This window comes from Podarcis liolepis (assembly GCF_965112155.1).
Source record: "Podarcis liolepis genome assembly, chromosome: 9".
Classification (NCBI taxonomy): domain Eukaryota; kingdom Metazoa; phylum Chordata; class Lepidosauria; order Squamata; family Lacertidae; genus Podarcis; species Podarcis liolepis.
This window is the reverse complement of record NC_139564.1, coordinates 2172206-2199851: the sequence shown is the minus strand read 5'-3', so window position 1 is coordinate 2199851 and position 27646 is coordinate 2172206. Positions and strand designations below refer to the sequence as shown.

General features: G+C 48.8%; 1 protein-coding gene across 1 annotated transcript; it reads left to right on the top strand.

Annotated features, from left to right (window-relative positions):
* Positions 1-27646, top strand: NAGK (N-acetylglucosamine kinase). The gene is made up of 10 exons (XM_083458964.1): positions 1-174; positions 9112-9196; positions 11858-11956; positions 13594-13735; positions 16390-16500; positions 18050-18162; positions 21682-21769; positions 24979-25076; positions 26581-26659; positions 27260-27646. The coding sequence occupies exons 1-10, from the start codon at positions 146-148 to the stop codon at positions 27448-27450; spliced, it is 1035 nt and encodes a 344-aa protein (XP_083315090.1). The 5' UTR covers positions 1-145; the 3' UTR covers positions 27451-27646.

Below are 27646 nucleotides of genomic sequence, written 5' to 3'. Positions count from 1 at the left end.
GCGGAGCGAGAGGCGGCGCTTTCCTTCCTTCCTTCCTTCTTTCTCCGGCTGCGCCTGGCGCGCTCTCGCCCTCCTTTCTCTTCCTCTCCCCGGGGCTCCTCGGTGTCCGGGGCGGGTCGGCGGGCAGGTCCCTCCCGGAGGCTCCATGGCTGCGATCTTCGGCGGCGTGGAGGGGTGAGTGAGGCCGGAGCCGGCCAGGGACCCTGCAGCCGGGCAGAGGGGAGGAGATGGGGCGCGTCTGCCTCCTACCTGGGCGCACATGATATGGGAGCGGGGTCCCTGTTTCTCCCCAGCCTCGCCCTCACCTGGGCTGGATCCTCAAAGGCAAACCAGCCAGATGGGCGGGGTCTTGCTATTTTTATTATTATGGGCGGGGTCTTGCTATTATTGTTGTTGTTGTTGTTGCTGTTTAGTTGGGTCCGCCTCTTGGTGACCCCCTGGACTAGAGCACGCCAGGCACTCCTGTCTTCCACTGCCTCCCGCAGTTTGGTCAAACTCATGCTGGTCTCTTCGAGAACACTGTCCCACCATCTCGTCCTCTGTCGTCCCCTTCTCCTTGTGCCCTCCATCTTTCCCAAGATCAGGGTCTTTTCCAGGGAGTCTTCTCTTCTCATGAGGTGGCCAAAGTCTTGGAGCCTCAGCTTCAGGATCTGTCCTTCCAGTGAGCACTCAGGGCTGATTTCCTTCAGAATGGAGAGGTCTGATCTTCTTGCAGTCCATGGGACTCTCAAGAGTCTCCTCCAGCACCAGAATTCAAAAGCATCTATTCTTTGGCGATCAGCCTTCTTTATGGTCCAGCTCTCACTTCCATACATCACTACAGTGGTACCTCAGGTTAAGTACTTAATTCGTTCCGGAGGTTTGTTCTTAACCTGAAACTGTTCTTAACCTGAAGCACTACTTTAGCTAATGGGGCCTCCTGCTGCTGCCCTAATGCTGGAGCACAATTTCTGTTCTCATCCTGAAGCAAAGTTCTTAACCCGAGGTACTATTTCTGGGTTAGCAGAGTCTGTAACCTGAAGCGTATGTAACCCGAGGTACCACTGTACTGGAAAAAACATAGCTTTAACTATACGGACCTTTATTGGCAAGGTGATATTATTATTATTATTATTATTATTATTAGCTCTCAGCGCTGCCCCTGCCTCTTGCGTTCGTTCACTGACTTCCTCGCTTGCACGTATCCTTTCTGCAGCTGCCCTCGCAATCCCGGCTTGCAGGGCTTTCCAACAGCGAGGCTTGAAGGCAAAAACGCAGCCAGGCGCCGCATGCGGGGAACCCTAGGGTTGTAGAGCTGGAAGGGAACCCCGGAGGTCCTCTAGTCCAACCCGCTGCAAGGCAGGGATCTCAGCTGAAGCCTCCAGGACAGGCTGCCGTCCGATCCCCACAAATGCATTAGAATGCAGCCTGTGAAATGCGTCTTGGATGTACTCAAGGGAAAGGTCCAGTGCTGAATCCTCTAAAGCCACACACTCCAACCCCCTTAGGAACACAGGAAGAGCTCTGCAGCTGGATCAGGCCAAAGGGTCGCCCAGGACAGGCCCACGATGGGGGTACCCACTTACAGTTCCCATCAACCGATTATTAGAGGCTGAACACAGTAATAATAATAATAATTTTCATTTATAATTTATATTTATAGCTATTGTGGCCGATAGCTCTCTATTCCACAAATTTCCTGCTCTGAAAGTCATCTAAATTGGTGGCCATCACTGTGGCAGGGAGTTCCACAGTTCAACTCTGCACAAAGGAGGACTTTGTTTTCTCCATCCTGAATCTTCCAGCCTTTCGCTTCATGGGATGTTCACAAGTCTTAGTCTTCTGGGAGAGGGAGGAAAACTTTCCTCTATCTTCTTTCTCAATACCATGTTATACTTTTATAAGCTTCTGCCCTGCTGCCTCTTCCTCGCCTTTTTAATCAACGAAAAAGTCCCAAACTCTGTGACCTTTCCTGGTAGGAGAGTTGCTACCCTGGAGAGCTCCGTCGGTTAGAGCCTGGTGCTGATAAAACGCCAGCCTTGCGGGTTTGATCCTGCTGCATATTCCTGCTTTGCAGGGGTCAGTGGTTCTCAATTGTGGGTCCCCAGATGTTTTTGGCCTACAACTCCCATGATCCCTAGCTCACAGGACCAGCGGTCAGGATGATGGGAGTTGTAGGCCAAAAACATCTGGGGACCCAAGGCTGAGAAAGGCTGGATAGATTATCCTTCCAACTCTCTGATTCTTTATATTTTGGTGGCCCTTTTTCCAGCTCTACCATCTCCTTTCCCAGAACTACACATGCTATTCTTCCAAGCGCACCACAGATTTGTATTTGCACAGAGCGACAGGTGCTCAGATTAATGAATTTTCCATTTCTCTCGCCTCTGCTCTCCCAGAGCAGACACCGTTTGAAACGCTACGGCAAAATCATTTTAAAAAGCAAAACCTGCCATATGCAGGCAAGCGGGATCCAAACAGAGATATCCGGGAGGCAAATGAAAAGGCCTTTGCCTGTTGCTGAAAGGAGAGTGTGCAGGGCACCAGGGGAGGGGTCCAAAGCGGGGGGGACGGGGGACCTGCGGCAACAGATTCCCATCAACCCCTGACCACCCTTTCCTGGGACTGATGGGTACTGGAGTCCAGCAACCAGCCTTGGAAGCTGCCCAGAGGGGCTGGAGCAACCAGATCGGTGGGGTATAAACAAATAAATAATTCTATAAATAATGGAATCTGTTCCACTGTCAAGCAGCTTTTGTTGTCGTTGTCATTAATATCTATCATCTATCTATCTATCTATCAATCTATCTATCATCTCCAGGCAAGTTAGAAAGTACATAATTATATGTGCACTAAACATGGTGAGAGGGAAGCGGGTGGCACTGTGGGTTAAACCACAGAGCCTAGGACTTGCCAATAAGAAGGTCGGCAGTTTGAATCCCCGCGACGGGGTGAGCTCCCGTTGCTCGGTCCCTGCTCCTGCCCACCTAGCAGTTCGAAAGCACGTCAAAGTGCAAGTAGATAAATAGGTACCGCTCCGGTGGGAAGGTAAACAGCGTTTCCGTGCGCTACTCTGGTTCGCCAGAAGCGGCTTAGTCATGCTGGTCACATGGCCCGGAAGCTGTACGCTGGCTCCCTCAGCCAATAAAGCGAGATGAGCGCCGCAACCCCAGAGTCGGCCACGACTGGACCTAATGGTCAGGGGTCCCTTTACCCAGTGTTTCCCAACCTTTTTTGGGCAAAGGCACACTTGTTTCATGAAAAAAATCTCGAGGCACACCACCATTACAGCCCTGTGACGTCAGCACACAGCGTCACGCCGGGAGGGACATGAATTGCTAGCAAATTACATAATCACCTCCTTGAGGGCTGGCTCATCTTCTCCGAAGGCAGAACCCCATTAATTAACAGCACAGACTCACACCATAGCCAAGACAAGGGCGGAAAACCTCAGTCATGCACAGTCATGCACATGTGGGGGCTAAATGAGGACGAAGACCGGGCAGAGAGCAGGGTTCAAATCACCCCACCTGGCCAGGACAATCCCTGGGTGCTCCCTTGGGCCACTTGCCTGACCCACCTCGCAGGGCTGTTGTTGCGAGGATAACACGGGGAGAACCATGCGCGCCCCCGGGAGCTCCTTGGAGGAGAAAGCGGGCGATGAATGCAATGCACGAAATATATGAGAGGCGACCAGGTTTTGCAGGTGAGGGGCCCCCGCCAGCCTCCGCTTCCAACACCCGGCGCAACGACGCCAAAGTTTCCCCCCGGGCTCGGCTCGGGGAGCAGCGCTGCTCCCCCCCGGCTCCCCTTCGCCCTCCCGGCTCTCTCTGCCGCCCACTGGGGACCCCACTCACCTGCCAAGTCCGGAGCGCCGGTGGAAGTTGCATGCATGCATGCAGGGCGCCGCGTTGCCATTGCATTGCACTGCACTCCATGCAACGCCTGCACGCATGCATTGCCTTGCACGCCCGCCAAGGGGTCTCCCCGCGGTCCGATGCGTCCCCTCCGGCGCGGATGCAGCATTGCAAAAATAAAAAAACCCCGGCGCAGCCCTACCTGGGGGGCAGCCTCCGCCTCCGCCGCTCCGCCTCCGCGGGGATCCCCGGGCTCCATCCTGCCGCCCGATCTCCACGGGAGCGCAGGCAGGCTGCGCGGGGTCTGTGCGGAAGAGCCCCTGCCCGGCTGGCCGCCGCCGCCGCGCTCATTCCATGGCCGGGAGAAGAGCGCTTCAAACAAAACGCCCGGCCCGCCAGGCCACGCTGGGAAACGTAGTTTGCGCACCCCGCGCGGGCGCGGAGCCCAAGGGCGAGGGGACTACGGATCCCGGCAGCCCCCGCGCCGGGGACGGAGGGGGAGAGGCCGGGTGCAGGGATGGAGGGACGGGTGGGCGAGCGAGTGAGTGAGTGGCAGCCACCAAGCCTTGGCCGAGAGCCAGGAAGGGCCTCCCCGGAGGAGGAGGAGGAAGAGGAGGAGGAGGAGGGAGGCGCAGAGCGGGAGGGAGGGAGGGAACCCCAGGGGTCATCTAGTGACGGCGCCCCAATCGAAAATTTGACTTAAAAAAAAAATCTTTCGAATTTTTTAATTTTTCCCGCGGCACACCAGGCAACATCTCGCGGAACACTAGTGTGCCGCGGAACAGTGGTTGGGAAACACTGCCTTTACCTTTACCTTAAACATGGTGAGACATACATAAAAGAAAGAAAAAGAGAAGGGAAAGTGAAGGGGAAGACGACCCAAAACTGTATACTTCCAAAGTTTTTATTGTATCCTTCAAAAGTTGTGGTTGTTGTTACTGGGTGGCTGCCCCTGGTCCAAACAGAGCCTATCATCCCTTTATTCCTGTTCCATGACATATTATTTTTTAAAAAATGTGGTTCTTATTCTTCTTACTTTGAGGGGTTCTCTATTGCTTTCTAAGTCTGGGTTGAGAACAGTGGAAGCAAAAGGTGGAGAAAAAGGGGAACCTGATGTCTTAGGAACCGGGAAATCCCATGATGGCAACAGTGCAAATGCGTCTTGGGGCAGGGCTATAACTGGAGGAGGAACCTGGGTGTTCTGGAGAGGCGTGGGGACACTGGCCGCCTGCCCAGTTAGAGTTTCGCTTCCTCCAATTAGTGCTGAGGTTGTCTGAAAGGTCTATCTCGGCTGCTTTCTTGAGGCCGTGGGTGTTGCTGGAGGGCTGCACAACTCAGGTTTCCTCCCTGCACAGCTTGTCAGCTGGAGGGTTTCAATCGGACATGTGTATTCTTGTCTCATAAATCTCCCGCGTGATCCGCAGAACCAATATCTCAACAGGCCACGTCTCCAACGGGAACGGACTCTTGCCCTCCATTTCGGGGCGCTGCTTTTACCCCAATGTCTCACGTGGCTTGAAATGGCAGGTGGTTAGAGGCGAGGGTGATGATTGCCTGCCAGGTGTGCTGAGGGATGCAGGAAGTTAAATTGCAGAGAGTTCGTGGGTTTTTTCTTATTATTATTGATTTCTGTGCTATCACGAGGGATGAGACTTGGCGGAGAAATCTTGGGTTTCGAAAGACCCGGGTGGAGCTGTGCATGGATCTTTCGGCAGGACAGAGTTCTAACAGCCTTTTTAATATAAAGCACCTGCCTCAGATTCTGAACATTTATTATGTACTCCTTCCTTCCTCCCTCCCCCCAACTTCCACTTCTGGCTTGTTTCTCCTTCCACCCACTTTGCTACCTCCTAACAGAAAAAAGTTATCAATAACATAATATCAAACCTAAAAAGATAAAAGTAAATACACCATAATATTTCTCTATCTTTGAAACATTTTCTAATACTAACAGTGTGAATGTTTATTTAAATCCTGCCATCAAGTCTATTGACTTTCTTTGTTTCTGCAAGTATAATATAAACGGTTCCCATTCTTTTTCAAAGTCTCTGTTGTCTTTTTCTCTTAGTCAGTCTGTGATTTTTTGCCAGTTCTGCATAGTTCATCAACTTCTCTTGCCATTGTTCTTTAATTGGTATTTCTCCAGTCTCCCAGTTTTGTGCGATCAACATTCTTTCTGCTGTGGTAGCATACATAAATAAAGTCCTCTTTTCTTTTGGTATGTCTTGGCCAAAAATACCTAGTAAGAAAGCTTCTGGTTTTTTTTTACAAAAGTTATTTTCAATATTTTCTTCAGTTCATTATATATCATTTCCCAATAGGCTTTTACCTTTTTACAATCCCACCACATATGATAAAACAACCCCACTTTCCTTTTTCAAGGAGCTTTCCTTGCTTCTAGATCTTAAACACACAGGTTGTTGGCTTTGGTGCTGGGCTGCAAGAAGGGCTTGTCAGTTGCATGTGTCTCTGCTATTTTGGGGTTTCCAGCACAGCTACAGTTGTGTTCAAGGAGACGGGGTAGATGTGAGCGATGCCTGGATCTCTGCAACTGTTCAGCGCTAAATACGCTGCAAAGTTGTCAAATCTATGAGATTCCTCTGTCACAGGCAGATGTGTGGCTTGGCTGCGCTTCGATGCACTTGGGTGACACAAATGGGCACCCAAACCCCTTTTGGGATGTTTGCATGGGGAACAAAAATAGCTTCTAGCCTTATGAAAAACGATCATTTACGAGACCATAATTCAGTGCTGGAGCATTTCCTTGGCACAGAAAAGGTCTCGGGTTCAGTCCTTGACAGCAGGCAGAGCCGAGAAAGACTTCCCTCTCTGAAATCCTGCAGACAGTTGGCGTAGAGCAGAGGTCAGCAAACTTTTTCAGCAGGGGGCCGGTCCACTGTCCCTCAGACCTTGTGGAGGGCTGGACCATATTTAGAAAAAATATGAACGAATTCCTGTGTCCCACAAATAACCCAGAGATACATTTTAAATAAAAGGACACATTCTACTCATGTAAACACATGCTGATTCCCAAACCGTCCGTGGGCCAGATTGAGAAGATTGGGCTGGAAGATTGGCCAGATTGGGCTGGATCTGGCCCCCGGGCCTTAGTTTGCCTACACATGGCGTAGAGAGTGCTGCAATGCATGGGACAATTGTCAGACTTCTCCTGAGGCAGCTTCTTGCAAACCCAGCGATGCAAAAAGGAGCAGCCCAGCTCAGGGTGCCTTTGGGTTGCTCAATGGTCATGCCCAGTTGTGCAATTCTGGGCTGCATCTGTTTGCAAAAGACGGGCACAGCCACCTGCTTGTACTCTTCAGAGAACATCATTTAGCTCCCCACTTAACATTGCTCTGGTGTGTTTATGGCTGCATGTGGAGACTTCGCAGAGGGTTGTGTTGCTCAGCTGTCGCGCCAACTCTGCATGAAGCAGATTGTGTCGAAGTCTCCTTTTTCCCAATTTTTTTTATTACTTTTCCAATAAATTTTAAACAAACAAATACACGAACAAACATAAATCTCAGCCTATTTAAACCAATCTTAGTAACATTATTAAGTGACTTCCCCGTATCCCCCTTGTTGAATTTCAGTGTATATCATTTTAACAGTTTTCCAAAACCAATGTTCTTATGAAATTAACTTAATCACATAACATATTTATTTCATTCAAATTTGGCATTAAACATATTAATTAATCACATTACATATTTAAATCCTAAGCCTACCTGATATTTGCAAGCTTTTCCAATTAAGTTAAGTTAACATATTTAACTAAATAGTCTTTAAATTTCGCCCATTCCTCCTGGTACTCCTCCTCCTTCTGGTCGCGGACTCTTCCGTCAGGTCGGCTAGCTCCAAAAAATCCATCATCTTCATCTGCCAAGGTTTTGTTGAAGTCTTGACGAAAATCTGATTCTTTAAAATAAAATAAAAAAGTTTGATGCTTTATTAGGTTTTATATGTTCTGTAAGCCGCCCAGAGTGGCTGGAGGAACCTAGCCAGAGGAGTATAAATTATAAAATGAAGATGATGTTGATGATGATGTCTTTTAAATGGAGCCCAAAGATTGCTTCGGGATTCTCGACGCTCAAGGCGTGAGCATCTTTCCCCAGCATCCTCTTGTGCCAGTGTTAGAAACTCAGATACATAATGTTGGAAATGCAAAGAAAAAGAAGGTACTTCCTATCATATGTGGTGGACGTGTCCCAAGGTGAAAGACTTGTGGGAAAAGATATATAATGAGTTGAAAAAAATGTTGAAAAATACATTTACAGTGGTGCCCCGCAAGACGAAATTAATTCGTTCCGCAATTTTTGCTGTCTAGCGAATTTTTCTTCTTGCGAAGCACGGTTTAAACGGTTTAACAAAGTCGCAAGACGTTTTCGTCTTGCGAAGCAAGCCCATAGGGGAATTCGTCTTGCGAGGCAAATCGCGAATGAAAAAACCTTTCGTCTAGCGAGTTTTTTGTCTTGCGAGGCATTCGTCTTGCGGGGCACCACTGTATTGAAAAACCAGAAGCCTTTCTACTTGGAATAATAGGACTGGAATTGCCCAATTAGACTGTTTTTGTATGCCACTACAGCGGCAAGACTTTTATTAGCCAAAAATTGGAAATCGCAAGAGATACTAACAGTAGAAGAATGGCAGATGAAGATGATGGACTTTTTGGAGCTGGCCGACCTGACTGGAAGAATCCGCGATCAGAAAGAAGAGGAGACACAAGAGGACTGGAAGAATTTTAAAGAATATTTGGCTAGATATTGTAACATAAGATAAAGAGAAATTTATTGGAAGTAATAAATAGCCTAGAATAAGAATATGTTGTTTATAAATATTAAGGATTAGAATATTAATAAAGGAGAAGTTGGTAAATGAAAGAAGTTAATATTATTAGAAATATGAATTTGGAGAACTGCTAAACAGGTGATATAATGAAATTCAGTTAGAGGGGATTCGAGGAAGTCTGTTGTCAATGTAATGAACTTAGGATTTGGGAGTAAAAATTCTTTTTTATGTGCTTTTCTTTGTTCTTGTGTATCGTAATGTTCTCCACATTGCTCTTGCTGGAAGGCAAGGTTTCAAAAAGTCCTCTCTTTCCTCTGTCCCGAATCTTCCACCGTCCGGCTTGCTCGGATGACCGTGGGTTTTATTGCGAGGAGAGAGGGAGGAGAACTCGTCTCTCTCCACTTTCTCCACGATAGGCATGATTTCATGAACCCCTGTCGTGCGGCTTCTGACTCGGCTATTTTGGCTTTTGTTTCTCCCCTCACCACAGGGGAGGGACCCACTCCCAGGTGGTCCTGGTCTCTGAAGATGGCAAGATCCTGGCAGAGGGCGAGGGGCCTTGCACCAACCACTGGGTAAGTAGCCCCACCGTGGCTTCAGAGGTCATAAAATCAGAGGATAGTAGACTCGGAAGGGATCCCAAGGGTCATCCAGTCCAACCCTCTGCAACGCAGGAATCTTTTGCCCAGTGTGGGTGTCGAACCCAAAACCCTCAGATTAAGAGTCTTATGTTCTCCCAACTGAGCTATATGAATGTTCGGAAATGCCTCTTAGTCTAGGGTTACCAGACGTCCCCGGTGCCCGGGGACAGTCCCCAGATTTGCAAATCCAAGGAAACGTGGCAGCGGCAGCCTCAGCAGCCTGGAGCCAGCTTGGTAGCGCAGTTGGCTCTGGCTGGCTTCAGGAGCTGCTCGCTGCCATGGCACCCGCCATTTTTCCTCGCCAGAAGTCCCCATGTGATGTGCTGCTGCCACTTCCAAAGGGGAGCCGGGAACGTCTGGCGCTACAGATCTCCTGCCGACTTCCCCCTTTGTTTTGACTTATTGGGGGAGGTTTGGGAGTTGCAGGTGGTCGGCCGTTGCCCAGTTTTTTAAAGCCCTATACGGCCTAGGACCCTCGTACCTACGGGACCGTCTCTCCTGGTACGTCCCACGGAAGATCTTATGGTCTTCAAACAAAAACATCTTGGAGGTCTCGGGCCACAGGGAGGTTAGGCTGGCCTCAACCAGAGCCAGGGCTTTTTCGGCTGTGGCCCCGATCTGGTGGAATGCTCTGTCACAAGAGACTAGGCCCTGCGGGACTTGACATCTTTCCGCAGGGCCTGCAAGACAGAGCTGTTCCACCAGGCCTTTGGCCAAGGCACAGTCGGACCCCCTCCTTCTGTAAACCTCACAGAACTCTAGCCCAATGGTTGCCATTAATTTGATATTTAATTCATTTTAGAATGAATTGATTTTAGAATGCTGTGTTACTTTTATTGTTATTAGCCACTCTGAGCCCGGTTTCAGTTGGGGAGGGCAGGATTTAATAAAAAATTATTATTATTATTATTATTATTATTATTATTATTATTAAACTCTGTGCATTTATGTTTCACAAGGCACGAAAGAAGGGCTTTGCACCTTGCCTGGCAGAGAAACCTCGCGTCTTGTGCCCCTCCTGGGCAACGGCCGCCCACCTGCGACTCCTGAGCTTCCCCCAAACTGTCAAAACAAAGGGGAAAGGAGGCTTTAGATTGGGAGTCACAGGCGGACAGCGCGCTGTTACCCAGATTTTTAAAAACTCTGCGCATTTATGTTTCACAAGGCACGAAAGAAGAGCTTTGCACCTTTATACAATATGCATGCGTGCTTGGGCCATAGCTGTCAACATTTCCCTTTTCTTGCGAGGATCCTGTTCAGAATAAGGGAATTTCCCTTAAAAAAGGGGAAGCATTGACAGCTATGGCTTGAGTCCAGGGTCTTTTGCCTCACCATCCCCACTACTGACTCCTTGTTGCTACTCATCTAAAAAAAAAAAAAAAGTGTCCCCAGATTCATTGAAAAAATTCTGGTAACCATATCTTAGTCACAAGGGACTAAGTCCTTCTTAGAAAGGGAAGCAGTTAGGGTTGGTCTTTTTTTAAACTGAAATCATTCAATGTCTTCCCCCCCTCATCCCCCCCCCCCCCCGTATCTCAGGCAGCAACAGAGACAACTTCCTAGAGTAATGTAGGGATCACAATAAATCTCTGTTCATATCCTGCAAGACAGGATATTCACATCCTTGAGCAACCCAGCTCAAGTGTTTTACTGTTATTGATTGATTTGTTCATGGCATTTAGACCCCCACCTTTGGCTCCCAGGTGGTGGCAAACGCAGTTCTCCTGCCCATTTTATTTAATCCCCACAACAGCCCTGTGAGGTTGGCTGGGCCGAGAGAAATCATTGACTGGCTCCCGACATCGGGCCCACTGAGCTTCATGGCCGAGCGAGGATTCGAACCCTGTCCTCCACCCAGGTCCTCGCCCACCACTCTAACCACTACACCACACTGCTGGGGCCTCGCTCTCCTTTTGAAGCCCTGCATCACACATCGTTGTTCACCCTGAGCAGCTTTATGTGCAGAGATGAGTGGCTGCGCTCATTTGGCCTGCCAAGTCTGTGCAGGTCCCGTATCTGCTAAGGGACAGTTAGCTCCAAGTGGAATGCTGTAATAATAATAATAATAATAATAATAATAATAATAATAATAATAATAATAATTTATTTCTACCCCGCCCATCTGGCTGGGCTTCCCCAGCCACTCTGGGCGGCTTCCAACAAAATGTTAAAATACCATAATGCATCAAACGTTAAAAGCTTCCCTAAACAGGGCTGCCTTCAGATGTCTTCTAAAAGTCTGGTAGTTATTGTTCTCTTTGACATCTGGTGGGAGGGAGTTCCACAGGGTGGGCGCCACCACCGAGAAGGCCCTCTGCCTGGTTCCCTGTAACTTGGCTTCTTGCAGGGAGGGAACCGCCAGAAGGCCCTCGGAGCTGGACCTCAGTGTCCGGGCAGAACGATGGGAGTGGAGACTGCTGCCTCGCTCCCGACAGGAAGATGCCCATATCCCGGAAGGGCCCACTGAGGATGGGAGGCCTTTCTCCTTCCTTTCCAGAAAGCTAGGATAGGGGAGCAAGCGGTGCCTGTCTGTGCCTTTAAGTTTGGGGTGCGGCGCTGATTGGGGTCTCCTTGCTTTCTCCCCTTGGCGAGCAGCTGGTTGGAGCAGACAGTTGCCTGGAGAGGATCAACAGCATGGTCAGCGAGGCCAAGGGCAAGGCAGGGGCTGATCCACAGGTTCCACTGCGCTCCCTGGTGAGTATCCTCTCCTTTGCCGAGCGGGTCCCCATTGGCCATTAGAACATAAGAATCTGCTGGATCAGGCCAGGGGCCAGCAAGCACGATCCAAGCTGCTTCTGCTGGGAAGCAGCAATTGCTTCCAAGCCACAGTAGCCACCCCTCGGGTGTGTCCTTGGGGGTTCCTCGATGGGATGAGCAGTTCCCAATCTTTCCTGGGCTCCCGACCCCTTGGTTTCATAAACCCCACCCTCTAAAAAGCCTGATTCAGAAGAGCGTTTTGCACAACCCGCTAAGGAAGATTAGGAACACAGTTCAAAACAGCGGCGACTAATTGCACATTTTTTTGAAACCCGGTTAAAACTATCATATTTTTTGCTCTATAGGACGCACCTTGTTTTAGAGGGGGAGAACAAGAAAAAAAATATTCTCCCCCTCTCTGCTCAGCGCCCCTTCAGCGAAGCGGCAGGAGAAACGGAGCCCCTTCCATTTCTCCTCCCGCTTGGCTGAAGGGGCGCTGCGCAGCTCTCCCTCTCTGCTGAAGCCGGGAGAGTCTTGCTCTCTCGGCTTCAGCAAAAGGAACCCAAAGCCTTCGGAACACAGTGCGAGTTCCCGCTGCGCTCCAAAGGCTTCAGGCGGCTATCCCTGAAGCCTGGAGAGCGAGAGGGGTCGGTGCGCACCGATCCCTCTCGCTCTCCAGGCTTCAGTGAAAGCAATGCGTAGCCTCTGGAGCGCGGAGGGTGCGCTCCCTCTGCACTTTGGGGGCTTCGCGTTGCTGTCATAGAATCATAGAGTTGGAATAGACCACAAGGGCCATCGAGTCCAACCCCCTGCCAAGCAGGAAACACCATCAGAGCACTCCTGGCATATGGTTGTCAAGCCTCTGCTTAAAGACCTCCAAAGTAGGAGACTCCACCACACTCCTTGGCAGCAAATTCCACTGTCGAACAGCTCTTACTGTCAGGAAGTTCTTCCTAATGTTTAGGAAGAATGTTTGCTGAAGCCAAGGAGCCTGCATTCGCTCCATAGGACGCACACACATTTCCCCTTCATTTTTGGAGGGGAAAACGTGCGTCCTATAGAGCGAAAAATGTGGTATTTAGTATAATAGATTATGGGTTATATTTGATGCAGTAATGCCAGTTTTTCCATGTTGCCTCTTAGCGCCCCCCCCCCAGTAACCCCCCCCCAGGGGGCAGTACCACCTGCTTTAGGAATCACTGGTTCAGACAGTATCCATGAGAGAGAGTTTCTCCACTGCAGTCTATCTTTTCCCGTAGCGTCTAGCTGCAAAGAAGTGCCGAGCTTCTTCCAGAGAGAATTGGGGAGCTTGGCAGCTCACCCCCCAATAAACGATGGGGTACACCTTGCCTTGCTCCCCAGAGCTGTAATTCTAGAGGAGTCCCAGGTAGAACCAGTTGCAGAATTTGCTTCAGGTGCAGCACAACTCCTCGGAAAACTGAGGCATGTCTTGTGTTCCGGTGGGCTTTCCGAAAACAGTCTTCCTCCTCGCAAGCAGTCCCCCCACCCTGGGCTGAACTCTCCCCTGGCCTTGTGTGGTTCCATTCTAGCCCTGCCTTGCTGTCCGGCCCAGATATTGGCGGCTGGGGCTGAGCCAGGGTTGGGCTGGTGACGGTGTGGGTGTTTTGGCGCAGGGCCTCTCTCTCAGCGGAGGGGAGCAGAAGGAAGCCATCAACAAGCTCATAGAGGAGATGAAGACGCGCTTCCCCTGCCTGAGCCAAAACTACTACATCACCACGGATGCCATGGGAGCCATGGCCACAGCCACCGACCACGGTAAGAGGGACGGGTTTTGTGTCTTCGCGCAAAGATAGGTTCACGGAATTGTTAAGCTGGAAGGGACCCCGAGGGTCATCCAGCCCAACCCCCTGCAATGCAGGAATCTCGGCTAAAGCATCCAGGACAGGTCACCACCCAACCTCGGCTGGATCCGGCCAGCACCCATCTTACTGTAATTTTACTGGTGTTAGTCGCCCTGAGCCTGGCTCTGGCCGGGGATGGTGGGGTATAAATAAATTATTATTATTATTATTATTATTATTATTATTATTATTATTAGGTCCAGAACCTGACGAGGTGCGCCAAGGGGGGCTGAGCTTGGCAGCCTCCCTCCCTGCCCCACTTGCAACCCAGCATTTGGCTGGGGCTGATAGGGATTGCCGTCCAAAATGTCTGGTCCTGGGTGAGCAGAGGGTGTGCTGTCCTTCCATGCTAATGTGCATTGAGTGGGAAGGTGCCCTGTACACGTGCACAATCTTCCGGCAGGGTACGAAGCAGTTGGGCTGGATGGGATGAAGGGGAACTGAGCATCTCTGCCCCTTGGCACCACGAGGGAGGCACCTCCAGAGCCACAGGTCTGGAGAAAGAGGACGAAACTGCCCTGTTGTTGTTCGCCTCCATCTGTCTTCAGAGACAAGGGTGAAGTCAAAGCGCAGTGTGAGCAACACCAAAGTCAGCTCCCTGGGGTGCAAGCCTGGGCCGTGTATCTGGAGATTCTGGGCTGCCCAGATGACAAGACCCCCCTCTTGGCCTCATTGACGGGGGTCAAAGGAAAGCAGAGCAAGATGCTTGGCAGCAGGAGTTGCCGGAAGGAGGCACACAAGACGCCAGCCTTAGGGACTCCGCTCTGCATTTGTGTAGGGTTTACTCCTTCGCCTTTTTTTCTCTGGTTGATGTCTCGCAAGGTAACGGAGGTTTAGGACCAGGATTTTCCTTCTAGATGAGCTACCTTCCCAGGTAGATGAGCCCCACCTGCCTCTCTCTCTTTATATACAGTGGTGCCTCGCAAGACAAAATTCATTCGTTCCGCGAGTTTTGTCGTCTTGCGATTTTTTTCGTCTTGCGAAGCATGGTGTCGGGAAAGTTTTGGAAAAGCTTCAAAAATCACCAAAGTCTTTAAAAACCTCAAAAAAGGCTACCACACCGCGTGCTATGAGTTGCTCCTCAAAGTCAAGTCGCAACTGTATTAACGGTGTTAAGAAAAAGGAAACAAACTTGCAAGACGTTTCCGTCTTGCGAAGCAAGCCCATAGGGAAAATCGTCTTGCGAAGCACCTCAAAAAACAAAAAACCCTTTCGTCTAGCGAGTTTTTTGTCTTGCGAGGCATTCGTCTTGCGAGGTGCCACTGTACTGTATTTGTCGCTCCATAAGACGCACCTAGTTTTTAGAGGAGAAAAGCAAGAAAAAAATATTCTGAACAAAACAGTGGATATATGATTTTTGTGGTTCATGCTGTGGCCACAGACATGTGATTTGACGGTGAGTTTGGGGTAGCCCAGTGCAAAAGTCCTGAGGATCCATGTGGATCCGTGCTTTGTAACCACGTTTTTGCGCCATTGCGGCCCCACGCAAGAGTGGGTGCGTGATTTCTTTGGTGCAGGCTGTAGCCATGGACATGCTATGTGATCTGATGGTGAATTTGGGGTGACCCCATGTAAAAATCCTGAGCCGCTTCCCATTCAGCGGCTTTGTTTCAACACCCACTTCTCTCTTTCAAATAAAAAGCATGATCTGCTTTTCTCCCCTGGGCAATTCTGCTCCAGGGACCACACAGTCGCTCCATAAGCCGCACAGACATTTCCCCTTACTTTTTAGGAAGAAAAAAGTATGTCTTATGGAGCGACAAATACTGTATATGTTTATTATACAACAAACAGCAATTCAAAATCTAAATAGTGAGATTACTCTGAATCTCCTGACTTCCCCCATCCCTTCCATGCGTCCTAATGAAAATATTTACAACTGCATATCCATATTTGTCCAAATATTTTTATTTCTGAATTATCCATAGTGTCCGTTACTTTACAAGTGCGATGAAAACCCTGCCAGTGTTTTGACCTGCTTGCAGTGGTCTCGTATATAAACTATAAACTTTCCCCATTCTTTTATAAAGTTCTTGTCTTCTTGATTTCTGAGCTTCCCAGTTCATCTCGCCATTTTGGCAGTCCGCCCTCTTGATTTGCCATTCTTCTCTGCTTGGGGTTGACTCTTCCTTCCATTTCTGGGCCGGTAGTATTGCCCCTCTCTTCCCTCTACAGCAGCCTTTCTCAACCTGTGGGTCCCCAGATGATTTTGGCCTACAACTCCCATCACCCCTAGCTAGCAAGGCCAGAGCTCAGGGATGATGGGAGTTGTAGCCCAACAACATCTGGGGACCCAAGGTTGAGAAGCACCGCTCTACATCAAGTGCAGGTCAGGCCTTCTTGACCATTGGACCCCCTCTTGGTCTTGTCCACTCAATTCATCGAAGCCTCTCTTCAGAGGAGGCTCCTAACTCACCGAGGGTTCGAGACAAATTGGCTACCTTCACTTGGTATACAGTTTATAGAATTTCAATTTTCTAGGACAGAGGCCGCCCATGGCGGAAAGAAGTTTGTGCATGGCTGTACTTGGAGTGTACAAGCTGCTCACGTGCTCCTCTTCCTCTCCAGGCGGTGTGGTCCTCATCTCTGGGACAGGCTCCACCTGCAAACTCATCAATCCGGACGGCTCTCAGGTCAGCTGCGGGGGATGGGGCCACATGATAGGCGACGAGGGGTCAGGTGAGGACAGGACGCCTGGTTGGTGGGGTGCTTTGCTCAGGAGATGCCGGGCTCAGGTTCTCTGGGGATGAAGCAAACCACTTGGCTTTACAGAGGGGCATCTCAGGAGTGGCGCAGATCTTCCCCAGAACCTCTGGATTGGACCCCATTATCCAGTCCACGTGGCCAAAAGGGAGCCCAGACGCTTGGAAGGCCTTGCCACCTGGATGGTATCGTTGGGCATCGAAAGGTGTGGCGAGATCTTCAGAGCATGGCTTGGCACCAGAGGTCAATGGTCACGCTTGGGAGGCTTCTGGCAATTTTCCGCAGGCCTCAGAGCTTCCTTTATAAGCACCTAGAAAAATCCTGCTGGATCAGCCCTGGGACCCAACAGGGACCAACCAGATGCCCGTTGTGGGGAACCCACAAGCAGAATTTGAGCCTGAAAGCTGTGGTTTCCAGCAACTGAGGTTCAGAAGCATTGCTGCCTGTGACTTTGGAGGCAGAACCGCCAATAGCCCTCTCCTCCATGAATTTCTCCAGTCCTCATTGAAAGCCACCCCGGTTGGTGGCAGGGAGTTCCTTTTTTTAAAAAAAGAATAATTCTTTATTTAGAATTCAACAATAACAAAGGGGAAAAAACCACAGTAGTTGCTACATCAATTCATTACAATTAACCAATTTTAACAATAGATAAATAATGATAGAAAAATTACACAACATCACTTTTAACTTACTGAAGTTTTCATATTACACTTTTATCTCTTTATCTCTTTCTTAACATATCAAAAAGAGAAAGACCAAAAAAGGAGGCACAAAAAAGAAAAGAGAAAAGGAAGAAGGGGAGGAGGGAGGAAGGAAAGGGAAAAAAGGAAAAAGAAAACAAAGCAAACACATTTAGCTTCCGATTAGACTCATTGTACAATTTTTTCACACACAGTTCCAAGTTGCTGTATTTCTTTCCTTGTTTTCGTCAGATATCAAAAAATATTCTATTTGTTGTTTTACAAGGATCATTCATTTCTGCCAGGAGATATTTGTTATTGTAATTCTTTTCCAAATACTTTTCCATTCTTTCTGTACTTTCTGTTTTGGATAATCTCTAATTTTCCCTTTCATCATGGCCATCTGTAGGTATTCTTTCATATGGACCTGCCACTCAATTTATCGTAGGTGTTTTGTCACTTTTCCAGTTTCTTGCAATTAAGATCCTGGCTGCTACTGTTGTATACATAAAAAGTGGTCTAATTTCTTTTTTGATTTCTGGTGACATTATTCCCAGGAGGAAGGTTTCAGGTTTGTTCTTTAATGAAAAGTTAAATAGTTTTTAAAATTCATTACAGATGTTATTCCAAAATTCTTTAATGGCTGTGCAGTCCCACCACATGTGCATATATGACCCTGTACCATCTTTACACCTCCAGCAAATTGGTGATCTATTTTTATACATCTTTGCGAGTTTTTCTGGAATGTGGTGGTGGCAGGGAGTTCCATAGCCCTTTCTGTTCTCAGTCCTGAATCTTCCCACATCCCTAGTGCCAGGCGTAATATCCTCTTTTGGTGTCTGTAGCTTATTGGATCGCTCACCAGGCGGTGAAGATGGTCTTTGACAGCCTGGACAACCTCAAAACACCTCCGCACGACATCAGCTACATCAAGCAAGCCATGTTTGACTACTTCCAGGTAAGCTGCCTGTCTGGTGGTCCACCCCCACCCCACCCCAAATTGTGCTTTTTTTGACTCATGGCGAGAGTTGGGGGCGCGAGAGGCTGGTCACTGGCTCTGGGATCATGGGAGAGAGATCTCGGGTTGTCCGCAAGGGACAAAATACAGACACAGCCCACTGAAACCAGAATCGGACTGCATTTTCCAGAAACTGGGATTCTGGAGCATTTACTGTCTCCATCTGCGGAGGCAGAGCAGAGCCACCATAGCTCAGATCTTCAAGAGACTTGTTTGTGCTCTGAGACCTTTTCTATATTTCTTGGTAAGTCATAAACAGGAGACCTTCCTTCTCCAATGGTGCCCCCTTCCTGGCTCTGCCTCCCCTTTTATCCCCATCCGCCCGCCTGGCACCCTGCCGCTGTTTTGTGCTACAATTCCCAGCCGACATGGTTGTGCCCTGCTGGAGCTGATAGCGCATAACAGCTGGAGGGCACTGACTTGGCAAAGGCTGCCTTAAATGTTCTTTGTGGCTGCTGGAACCAGAGAGGAACTTGTTCTGGAATAGTCAAACGTAGGTTCACAGGTGCAACTATCTGCTCTATCTCCTCCTTAACTGATGCTTTTCCCAGGCTGCAAAGGTAGGCTTGGATGCAAAGTGGGGGAATATTTTTTGGGGGAAATCATCTCCAGTGCCAGAGGACTTCTGTGCTTAAGAAGCAGAATTTCAGTAGCAGAATAAATCATGGTGTAATAAACAAAAATCTGCCCTTATTCCCTTATGGGGGACACAAGAGCCCTTACAGAGTCCTTTGTAGGTTCTCCATCGTTCAGAGAAAATAACAGAGGCCAACCAGAGAATATTGAGAAGCAAAGCAGCTCGTAAGCCTGATCTTTATTAAAGCTGTTGCAACAGGGTGCTCCCCTCACAGGAGGAGGACCCCGAACCTAGGTGTGCCTGCCCATATATAGACATTTTAAATTCTCTCCCTGGAGTCCAAGACCACCCTCAGAAACATCATACATACATCACAGAATGGGTGTAGCTCAAGACTACCCCCCAGACACATCATGCCTACATCACAGAAAAGGTGGTCTACAACAGAAATCTGAGTGCGTTGTTTACCTCCTGCCTGGCAGGTTACCGGTTAATGCTTACTTGATTGGATACCCTGGGGAGCCTGGCCAGTCTTTTGTAATGATAAATACTTAGTTCCTGAGCCAGGTAACAGGCTCACCCTATTCATACACAGACATACCCTTAAGACAGGATTTGTGTAGGAAAAGACAATGGGGAAGCTTTTCCATTTTCCTTGACCTTGCAGAGAAATCATTTGGTCAGTTTGGGAGTCAAAATGGTTTCAGGGCTGTTTTCCTGTGCTGCTTCAGACATGTGGTTTATATATTTATGTACGTGTTTGCTTGGTACATTTATGAACATTTATTATATATATAAGACCTTAAATTTGCGACTGGGCAAAAATGCAATGGCCTCTTTAACTGTTCAAAATTCAGATTTATTTTTCTTCGTAAGTGCAGAGAGTACATGCCCTGCGTATGTCCTCCATCTTCCTCGCTTGCTCCGGGGTGGGGGTGGGTCCGGCCGTTTAATGATTAGCCTCTTTGCTGCCTTTTAAGCACCTGCCAAAGTCCACCTGGCTCATTAGGGTTCTCATGTCATCTGACAGCTTTTATGGCTTGTTTCACCTGGCATGAAAGGAGCCTCTGCATTGTGCTTCCTTCTGCGTTTCCCATTTCCTGAAGTTCGCTGCTTTTGGCCTCGGAAGGGGAGGGGCCACAGCTGCCCCTGTTTTGCACATGACATCAGGGCTGGGCGATATCTGTTTTTCAACACTGTGATGCATCTCCAGCCAACCGCTGCGATAGGGCGATATATCACGATGTCTGGGCTGTGCAGGGAGGGGGGGACCAGGAGGAAGGGGTGAGGAGGATGCCAGCTTGCTCAGGCAAAGGAAGGCAAACACCTTCTCTGGCTCCCTCTGCCAAGGGCAGAGCTGCGTGAATCGATCTTAAAAGCACCACAGTTCTTTTCATAATCTTTTCCTTTCGGATTTGTACTAGATGTCACCTCTTATTTGCTGGTGCTTCTCTAACATTCACCAGGGTTGCAGTCAGCGTGGATAAAAATCAATGGTTTTCTTATTTTTAAAAATCGGATTTTTAAAATTTTAAATTGGATTTTTAAAATAAAATGCTTTTGGGGGAAAAATCTTTCTAAGGATAGTTTTCTATTTAAGTTACATTATAGTCCAAAGGCTATTCATCAGGAAATAAGGATTTGTTTTAAGTTTTTTCATATGTGGTAAAACTCAGACTAACCGCATCAGTTACCAAACATGGATACATATGCTATACTGCTGATGTTTTAGTTAAATAAATAGTTTAAATTGTTCTTAATAAAATGATTATTTTTCTCCTTCCAATAAAGTACAGCAGAAAAGTTGTCCAAATATCAACAGTTAACTTATTAAACCTCACAATAATTTCAAATATCAACAGTTAACTTATTAAACCTCACAATAATTTCAAATATCAACAGTTAACTTATTAAACCTCACAATAATTTCATAATTATCTGTCTATGTATTTCTAATAGTACAGTGGTACCTCTAGATACGAATGGGATCCGTTCCGGAGCCCCGTTCGCATCTAGAGGTAAACGTATCTAGCGACGGCATGTCTGCGCATGTGCGTGACATCATTTTGAGCGTCTGCGTATGCACAAGCGGCGAAACCCGGAAGTAACACGCTCTGTTACTTCCGGGTTGCCACAGAGTGCAACTCGAACGTGCTCAACTCGAAGCGTATTCAACCCGAGGGATGATGGTATAACCAAATCGGTACTTTTTGATAAAACTGTAAAAACTACTCTGAAAATTTATTATTCAAAAAATGAAACCTTCATTTGGTTGTAAATATTAAGATTATACCAGCAAGAATGAGTCTTTCTGTAAAAAAAATGATTTGAATCAAGTCTTACTGACTGGTGATTTAAATACAGTGGTGCCTCGCAAGACGAAAAGAATCCGTTCTGTGATTCTCTTCGTCTAGCGGTTTTTTTGTCTTGCGAAGCAACCCTATTAGCGGCTTAGCGAATTAGCGCTATTAGCGCTATTAGCGGCTTTTAGCGGCTTATCTGCTGATTGGATCAGCTGATAAGCGGCTTAGAAAAAGGGGGGGGAGGAAAAAACCCCCGCAGGAACTCGCAAGACATTGTCGTCTTGCGAAGCAAGCCCATAGGAAATTCGTTTTGCGAAGCACCTCCAAAACGGAAAACTCTTTCGTCTAGCGGGTTTTCCGTCTTGCGAGGCATTCGTCTTGCGGGGCACCACTGTAGTGATTCAAATCCACCTTGGTTGCAATCTTAGCCAAAGATGCTTTAAGCGGTTAAGATTCAGATCAGTATTGGTGCATAGCTTATATGAGGATCCTTTTGGGGGATCCTTCCGAGTCAGAGATCAGGGCAGAAATCATAGAAGACTTGCATGCAACTGAACTTGTTTTCTCCTGTTCCCGCAGGTGACGGACAGGATGGGGCTCCTGACTCACCTCTACAGAACCTTTGAGAAGTCCAAGTTTGCAGGGTTTTGCCAGAAGCTGGCTGAAGGTATCTGGGGAGGGGCGCCAGGAGGAGGCGTCCTTGCTTCTGAACTTCCCATCATCATCATCATTTTTTATTTGTATGCCGCCTTTCCCCAGTTAAAAAAACAATGCTCAAGGTGGCTTACAGCACAACAAGATTTGCATAATTACAAAGGTCATAAACAATGAATAAACCACATTTTAAAAAGATACACAACCAAATGTGAAACAATTTTCACATAAATCAAAATCTAAAACTAAGAATACAGCATTAATATCACAGTTTAAAATGACATAGGTAAAAAATAACAGCAATTTAAACAAAAAACAAAAACAAAATGTAGCCCTCTCTGCCCAGAGACCTCGGTGGAGTTCAGAGTTGTTGTTGTTGTTGTTGTTGTTGTTGTTGTTGTTGTTGTTAATTGAGTTTATATACCGCCCTATCTCAGGGTGGTTCACAGAAAAGATCACAACATATATAACCAACAACCTAGCCCTATTACTCAGTTACAGGACAAAGGAACTCTGCACATGCCCAGTAGCACTGTATTGTTATTTCATGGTATTGTTATTTAGACAAGGCCTGGGTCCTGGAAATTGTATCTTGCCAAGAACAGAAAGCCATGAATTGTGTGTTAGGTTGCTATCTGTGGGTCACTGGGCAGGGGACAGGAAACAGCCCACACCACTTCCAGATGTTTAATTCACTGGTTAGTTAGCCTAGGACTTGCCGATCAGAAGGTTGGCAGTTCGAATCCCCACAACGGGGTGAGCTCCCGTTGCTCGGTCCCTCCTCCTGCCAACCTAGCAGTTCAAAAGCACGTCAAAGTGCAAGTAGATAAATAGGTACCACTGTGGCGGGAAGGTAAATGGCGTTTCCGTGCGCTGCTCTGGTTCGCCAGAAGCGGCTTAGTCATACTGGCCACATGACCCAGAAGCTGTACGCCGGCTCCCTCAGCCAAGAAAGCGAGATGAGCGCCGCAACCCCAGAGTCGGCCACGACTGGACCTAATGGTCAGGGGTCCCTTTACCTTTAAGGTAGTCTCTAAGGGAGTATATTGTATTCAATTATGGGGTATCAGAGTTTTTAGGGGGTTAACCAGGCTGGGATAGCAGGCTTGTTGGTTTTTGAATGTCTGATGTAGATTTTTCAATTTCGTTGTTCTGTATGGAACAATGACAGTAAAGATTATTGTATCATAAGGTGATCACCACAGCAGTTACATTCAAAGGCTCCAGTTATTGGTTCCGCAGGCAACAGGGAGAGCCATGGTCCTGTGGTCTGTTGTGCTGGCAGAACATAAGAAGACCCTTGTGAGATTAGACCCAGGGCTCCTCTGGTCTGGTGTCTTGTTCTCCCTGTGGCCAAACCTGTGGTGAGCAGGATCCTGGCCCCAGAGCCAGTCTCCCCGCCTGCTCTTTCCAGCAACTAGCATTCAGGGACATCGCTGCCTCCAACTGTGGCAGAGCCATCTTGGCTCGCAGGCATCCCTGGCCCTTTCCTCGGTGCATTTGCCTCATCCTCTTTCAAAGCCTTCTAGGTTGGTCGCCACCAGTGCCTCCTGTGGCAGGGAGTTCCACAGTCTAACTATGCGCTGTGAGAAGAAATGTCAGGTGGATGATGGGAGCTGTAGTCCAAATTGGCCAGAGGACAGCAGGTTGGGGAAAGCCGGGCCTCATTGTTTTTGCACCTCTGAAGAATTTATGTGAAGGAAAAAATTCTCATTGGTTTGAAAAGGAAATGGCATCCCGGATGCCGGAGACTCATTTCTCAGCTTTCAGTCTGCCTGGGGCTTCTTGCAGATCTTCCTGTAGGATCTTGAAGATGCCTGAAATAACACTCATTTGACCCAAATGGTTCATGCTTTCAAAGAGGGCAAGCCGGTTTCAGGACCAACGCTATTCCTGCGACTGCGATTTGGCTCAGCTGCCTTTAATTCTCGATTTCAAATTGCTGCAAACCCTCCCTGGGACCTGCTGGCGAAGGGTTCATAATGACGACGATTAACCGTCGCCATAAGTTTCCTTCCCTCCCAAATCATTTCCGTGCTTGAAACCAGCCAGTTACATTGATCAGCCCTTTCCCAAATTCCCAAACCGCCGCTCGATTCAGAAAATATCAACTCTCCCCATGTCTGCGGACAAGGGCAGTTCCTCTTGGTCTGAAAAATCCTCCGGAAAACAATTAATGCAAGCAAAGCCGCTGCTGCTGCTGCGTTTGGTGCTGTGACTTCCGCGGCATCGTTTTCGGATGCTGACCCTGGTTGCCCTTTGGCCAAAGGGAGCTGGCTGGGAGCCAGGCTGGGAGCTGCCCGTTAAATTTCCTGCTGCCCCAAAGGCATCGCGGGAACTTTTTAGCGGCGACCCTCCGAATTCCCCGCTTGGGCCCACCAGGAGGGTTCACAGCTGCCCTAGGAAGCCGCCAGGGTGACGTCAGGCCTGCCCTGAGTCGGGAAGGACCCAGCGGTCATCTAGACCAGGGGTCGGTAAACTATGACCCGCAGGGATCGTTAAACTGGCCCTTGGCCCTTGCTGCCCACTCAGTCAGTCCCCGCGCAGAGCTAAACCGACTGACTTCCGGGACGCAGCCAATAGGAAGCTGCAGACGCCTCTTCCTCTCCCGCCATGGCTCTGAAAGCCAGCAGGGAATGAGCGGTGGCTGTGTGCGCATGCGCACGGTACACGCGCTCTTGCACACGAGCAACCCGGCCCGCCGGCGGAAGTTTGCTGACCCCTGATCTAGACCAGGGGTCAGCAAACTTTTTCAACAGGGGGACAGTCCACTGTCGCTCAGACCTTGTGGGGGGCCAGACTATATTTTTTTGGGGGGGGAAATGAACAAATTCCTATGCCCCACAAATAACCCAGAGATACATTTTAAATAAAAGCACACATTCTACTCATGTAAAAACACCAGGCAGGCTCCACAAATAACCCAGAGATGCATTTTAAATGAAAGGACACATTCTACTCAGGTAAAAACAAGCTGATTCCCAGACCGTCCATAGGCTGGATTGAGAAGGCGATTGGGCCGGATCCGGCCCCCAGGCCTTAGGTTGCCTACCCCTGATCTAGACCAACCCTGCAGTGCACCAGGGCTGCTTTCCTTAATCTTCCATATCTTCCATACTGAAGGTTATTTTTTTAGTCGCTTTGTAAGCCACGTTTCTAAACTCCAGCGGCTTCCAAGTTTTGTGAAACGATTAAACAAGGGCAAAATCTTTCTCCATGCAGGAGCCAAGGCTGGGGACCCCCTTTGCTGCTACGTTTTCAACCAGGCTGGAGAAGTGTTGGCCCGGCACATCGTAGCTGTGCTGCCAAAAGTTGATCAGGTAAGCTGTGAAAGGAAGGGGCGGTGGGCAGAGGTCAGAGCAGAGGAGTCGGGGGCTGGATCTCCCCAGGACACTGTCACTAAGAGGCTGGCCGGCTGGTCCAGAGAAGGCTTTGGTCCGTGCAGTTAGAAGCCACTGGATGGACTGCAATCCTGCAGCCCTGGTGTGCTCTGAAAAGCAGTTATAATATGAAAAATTCCATAATTATTATTATTTAATTATTATTAGTAGTAACAGTACTCCATCCACATGACTGGGTTGCCCCAGCCACTCTGAGCTACTTCTAATATGGTAACAGTGGGGCGACATTCTCCCCCCACCCCCCAAAAAATACCTTTGGAGGTAATGCTGCCCCAGCTAGGTTGGCAAAGATGACCACTGCCTGTTGGGTTGGGGTGCCACGCTTCTCTGGGTGGGGTCCAAGCAGGTTTCATGCCTTGTGGCTTATTTCAATATTCCAGTTCTGTCCTGACCAAGGGGATAGAATCATACAATTGCAGGGTTGCAGGAATCTCAGGTTAACTGGCATGCACACCTAAAGGTGCCAGTGTGGTTATTTGTACAGATGCCTTTGTCTTATCTCGCCTGGAAACCTGAAACCGTAGAGGGAATTGTAGAATTGGAAGGGACCCCTGAAGGTCATCCAGTCCAACCCCCTGCTATGCAGAGTCAGGGGTGCTTCTCTCTGGGTTTCCAGGTGGCGCCTGCCACACATTCCCAGAGGCACCTTACTCTGCTGGCATGCTGCGCAGCCACTATGCGGAAGGTTTGGGCAGTCCCAGGATGGGAGCCTTCCTGGGAAAGGCCCTGCGTGCAGGAAAGGGGCGTGTGTGGGATGTGAAACACATGAGCAGTCAAGTACAACATTCCTAGAGTGAACATGTTTACACATGGAGAGGAATGTTTGTCCAGCCAGCAGGTAAACTTCCTGTTTCCTTCTGGGCTGGGACAGACTTCCTCTGCATGTGACTAGAGGTGGGCGTGGCCTCACCTGTGCAGGTAATGACAAAAGCACAGGACAAGGCAGCCATCTCTCTCTTTGACTACATGCATCAAAGAAGCAACATCTGCTTAGCCAAAGATGCCCTCTTGGCCTCCAGTCAAGAGAGGACAAAGGGACTGTCTCCTTATGAGATACTTTCCAGGTATATGTTACTTTTCGAAGATAAGTCTGCCTTCTGGGATCCGATTGTGAACAGAATGTGAGTAAACTCTTTTTATACTTTCATAGAAGACTGTGTTGTGTCTTACCTTTTATGAGGGAATAAGGGGAAAATACCAGAACAGCTATTATAGAGGCTTTAGCGAGCCTGAGCAAATGCATCCGCTGTGAGTTTAGAAGGGGGAATGTTACTCTGCTAAATTGTGGAACTTGTTAACACAAGTTGAAAAAGGATATAATCAGACAAAATATCCTCTCCTGCATCCCTGAACAGGGGATAGGAAATAAATGTCAGAAATGAATCCTCTGAGGCTCTTTTGTGTCCTTTCTCTTCCCTGCCAGAGCCTCTTCCTAGGAGACCAGGGGCTGCCCATCGTGTGCGTCGGATCGGTGTGGAACAGCTGGGAAATGATGAAAGGAGGTGAGCGGCTGTCAGGGATGAAGGCAGTCGAGAGTTGCGCACCTCTTTGGCAAGGCCGGGGATGTTTTGCTGCAAAGAGTGTTGTGGAATTGCAGAGTTGGAAGGGACTTGAGGGTCATCTAGTCCAACCCCCTGCAATATGGGAATCACAGCTCCTGTGCTGCCTCCTGTTTGCCTGCACGAAGTGCCCATCTGGGTACCGAATTAGCACCTGGTAGGGCTGGTGGCGCTGTGGTCTAAACCACAGAGCCTTGGGCTTGCTGATCAGAAGGTCAGCAGTTCAAATCCTTGCGACGGGATGAGCTCCCGTTGCTCGGTCCCTGCTCCTGCCAACCTAGCAGTTCGAAAGCATGCAGTGCAAGTAGATAAATAGGTACCGCTCTGGCGGGAAGGTAAACGGCGTTTCCGTGCGCTGCTCTGGTTTGCCAGAAGCTGGCCACATGACCTGGAAGCTGTACGTCGGTTCCCTCGGCCAATAAAGCGAGATGAGCACCGCAACCCCAGAGTCATCCGCGACTGGACCTAACGGTCAGGGGTCCCTTTACCTTTAGGGATTGGTGTCCTCCGAATGACCGTTCCCTGCCTCTTTTCCTCTCCCAGGCTTCATCCGCGTCCTCGACCAGGTGCACAGAGAGCAGCCTGGCAGTGCCTTCTCCAAGTTCAGCCTCCTGAAGCTGAAGCAGTCCTCCGCGCTGGGAGCAGCTAGCCTGGGGGCCAAGCACATTGGCCAAGCCCTCCCCCTGGACTACGCAGCCAACGTGAATGTCTTCTACACACACTCCTTTGCCTAGAGGTGCAAGATGCTCCCCACCCCACCCCACCCCATGACCTGACCTGTCCTGCTCTTTCTTGTTCTCTCTTTCTCTCCATGCCATGGACCCGTTTTTTAAATGTTCAAAGACTGCCTGTTCTGCTTTGGAAGGACGTTTTTGTAGGGGCATGTTTCGTAACGTTCATTAAAAAAAAGAAAAAAAGCAAGACCGCCAA

Coding starts and splice junctions, on each gene's coding strand:
- NAGK (XM_083458964.1), top strand. CDS start 146: ATGGCTGCGATCTTCGGCGGCGTGGAGGG. Junction 9,197..11,857: donor GGCCTTGCACCAACCACTGG/GTAAGTAGCCCC, acceptor CTTGGCGAGCAG/CTGGTTGGAGCAGACAGTTG. Junction 25,077..26,580: donor TGCTGCCAAAAGTTGATCAG/GTAAGCTGTGAA, acceptor CTTCCCTGCCAG/AGCCTCTTCCTAGGAGACCA.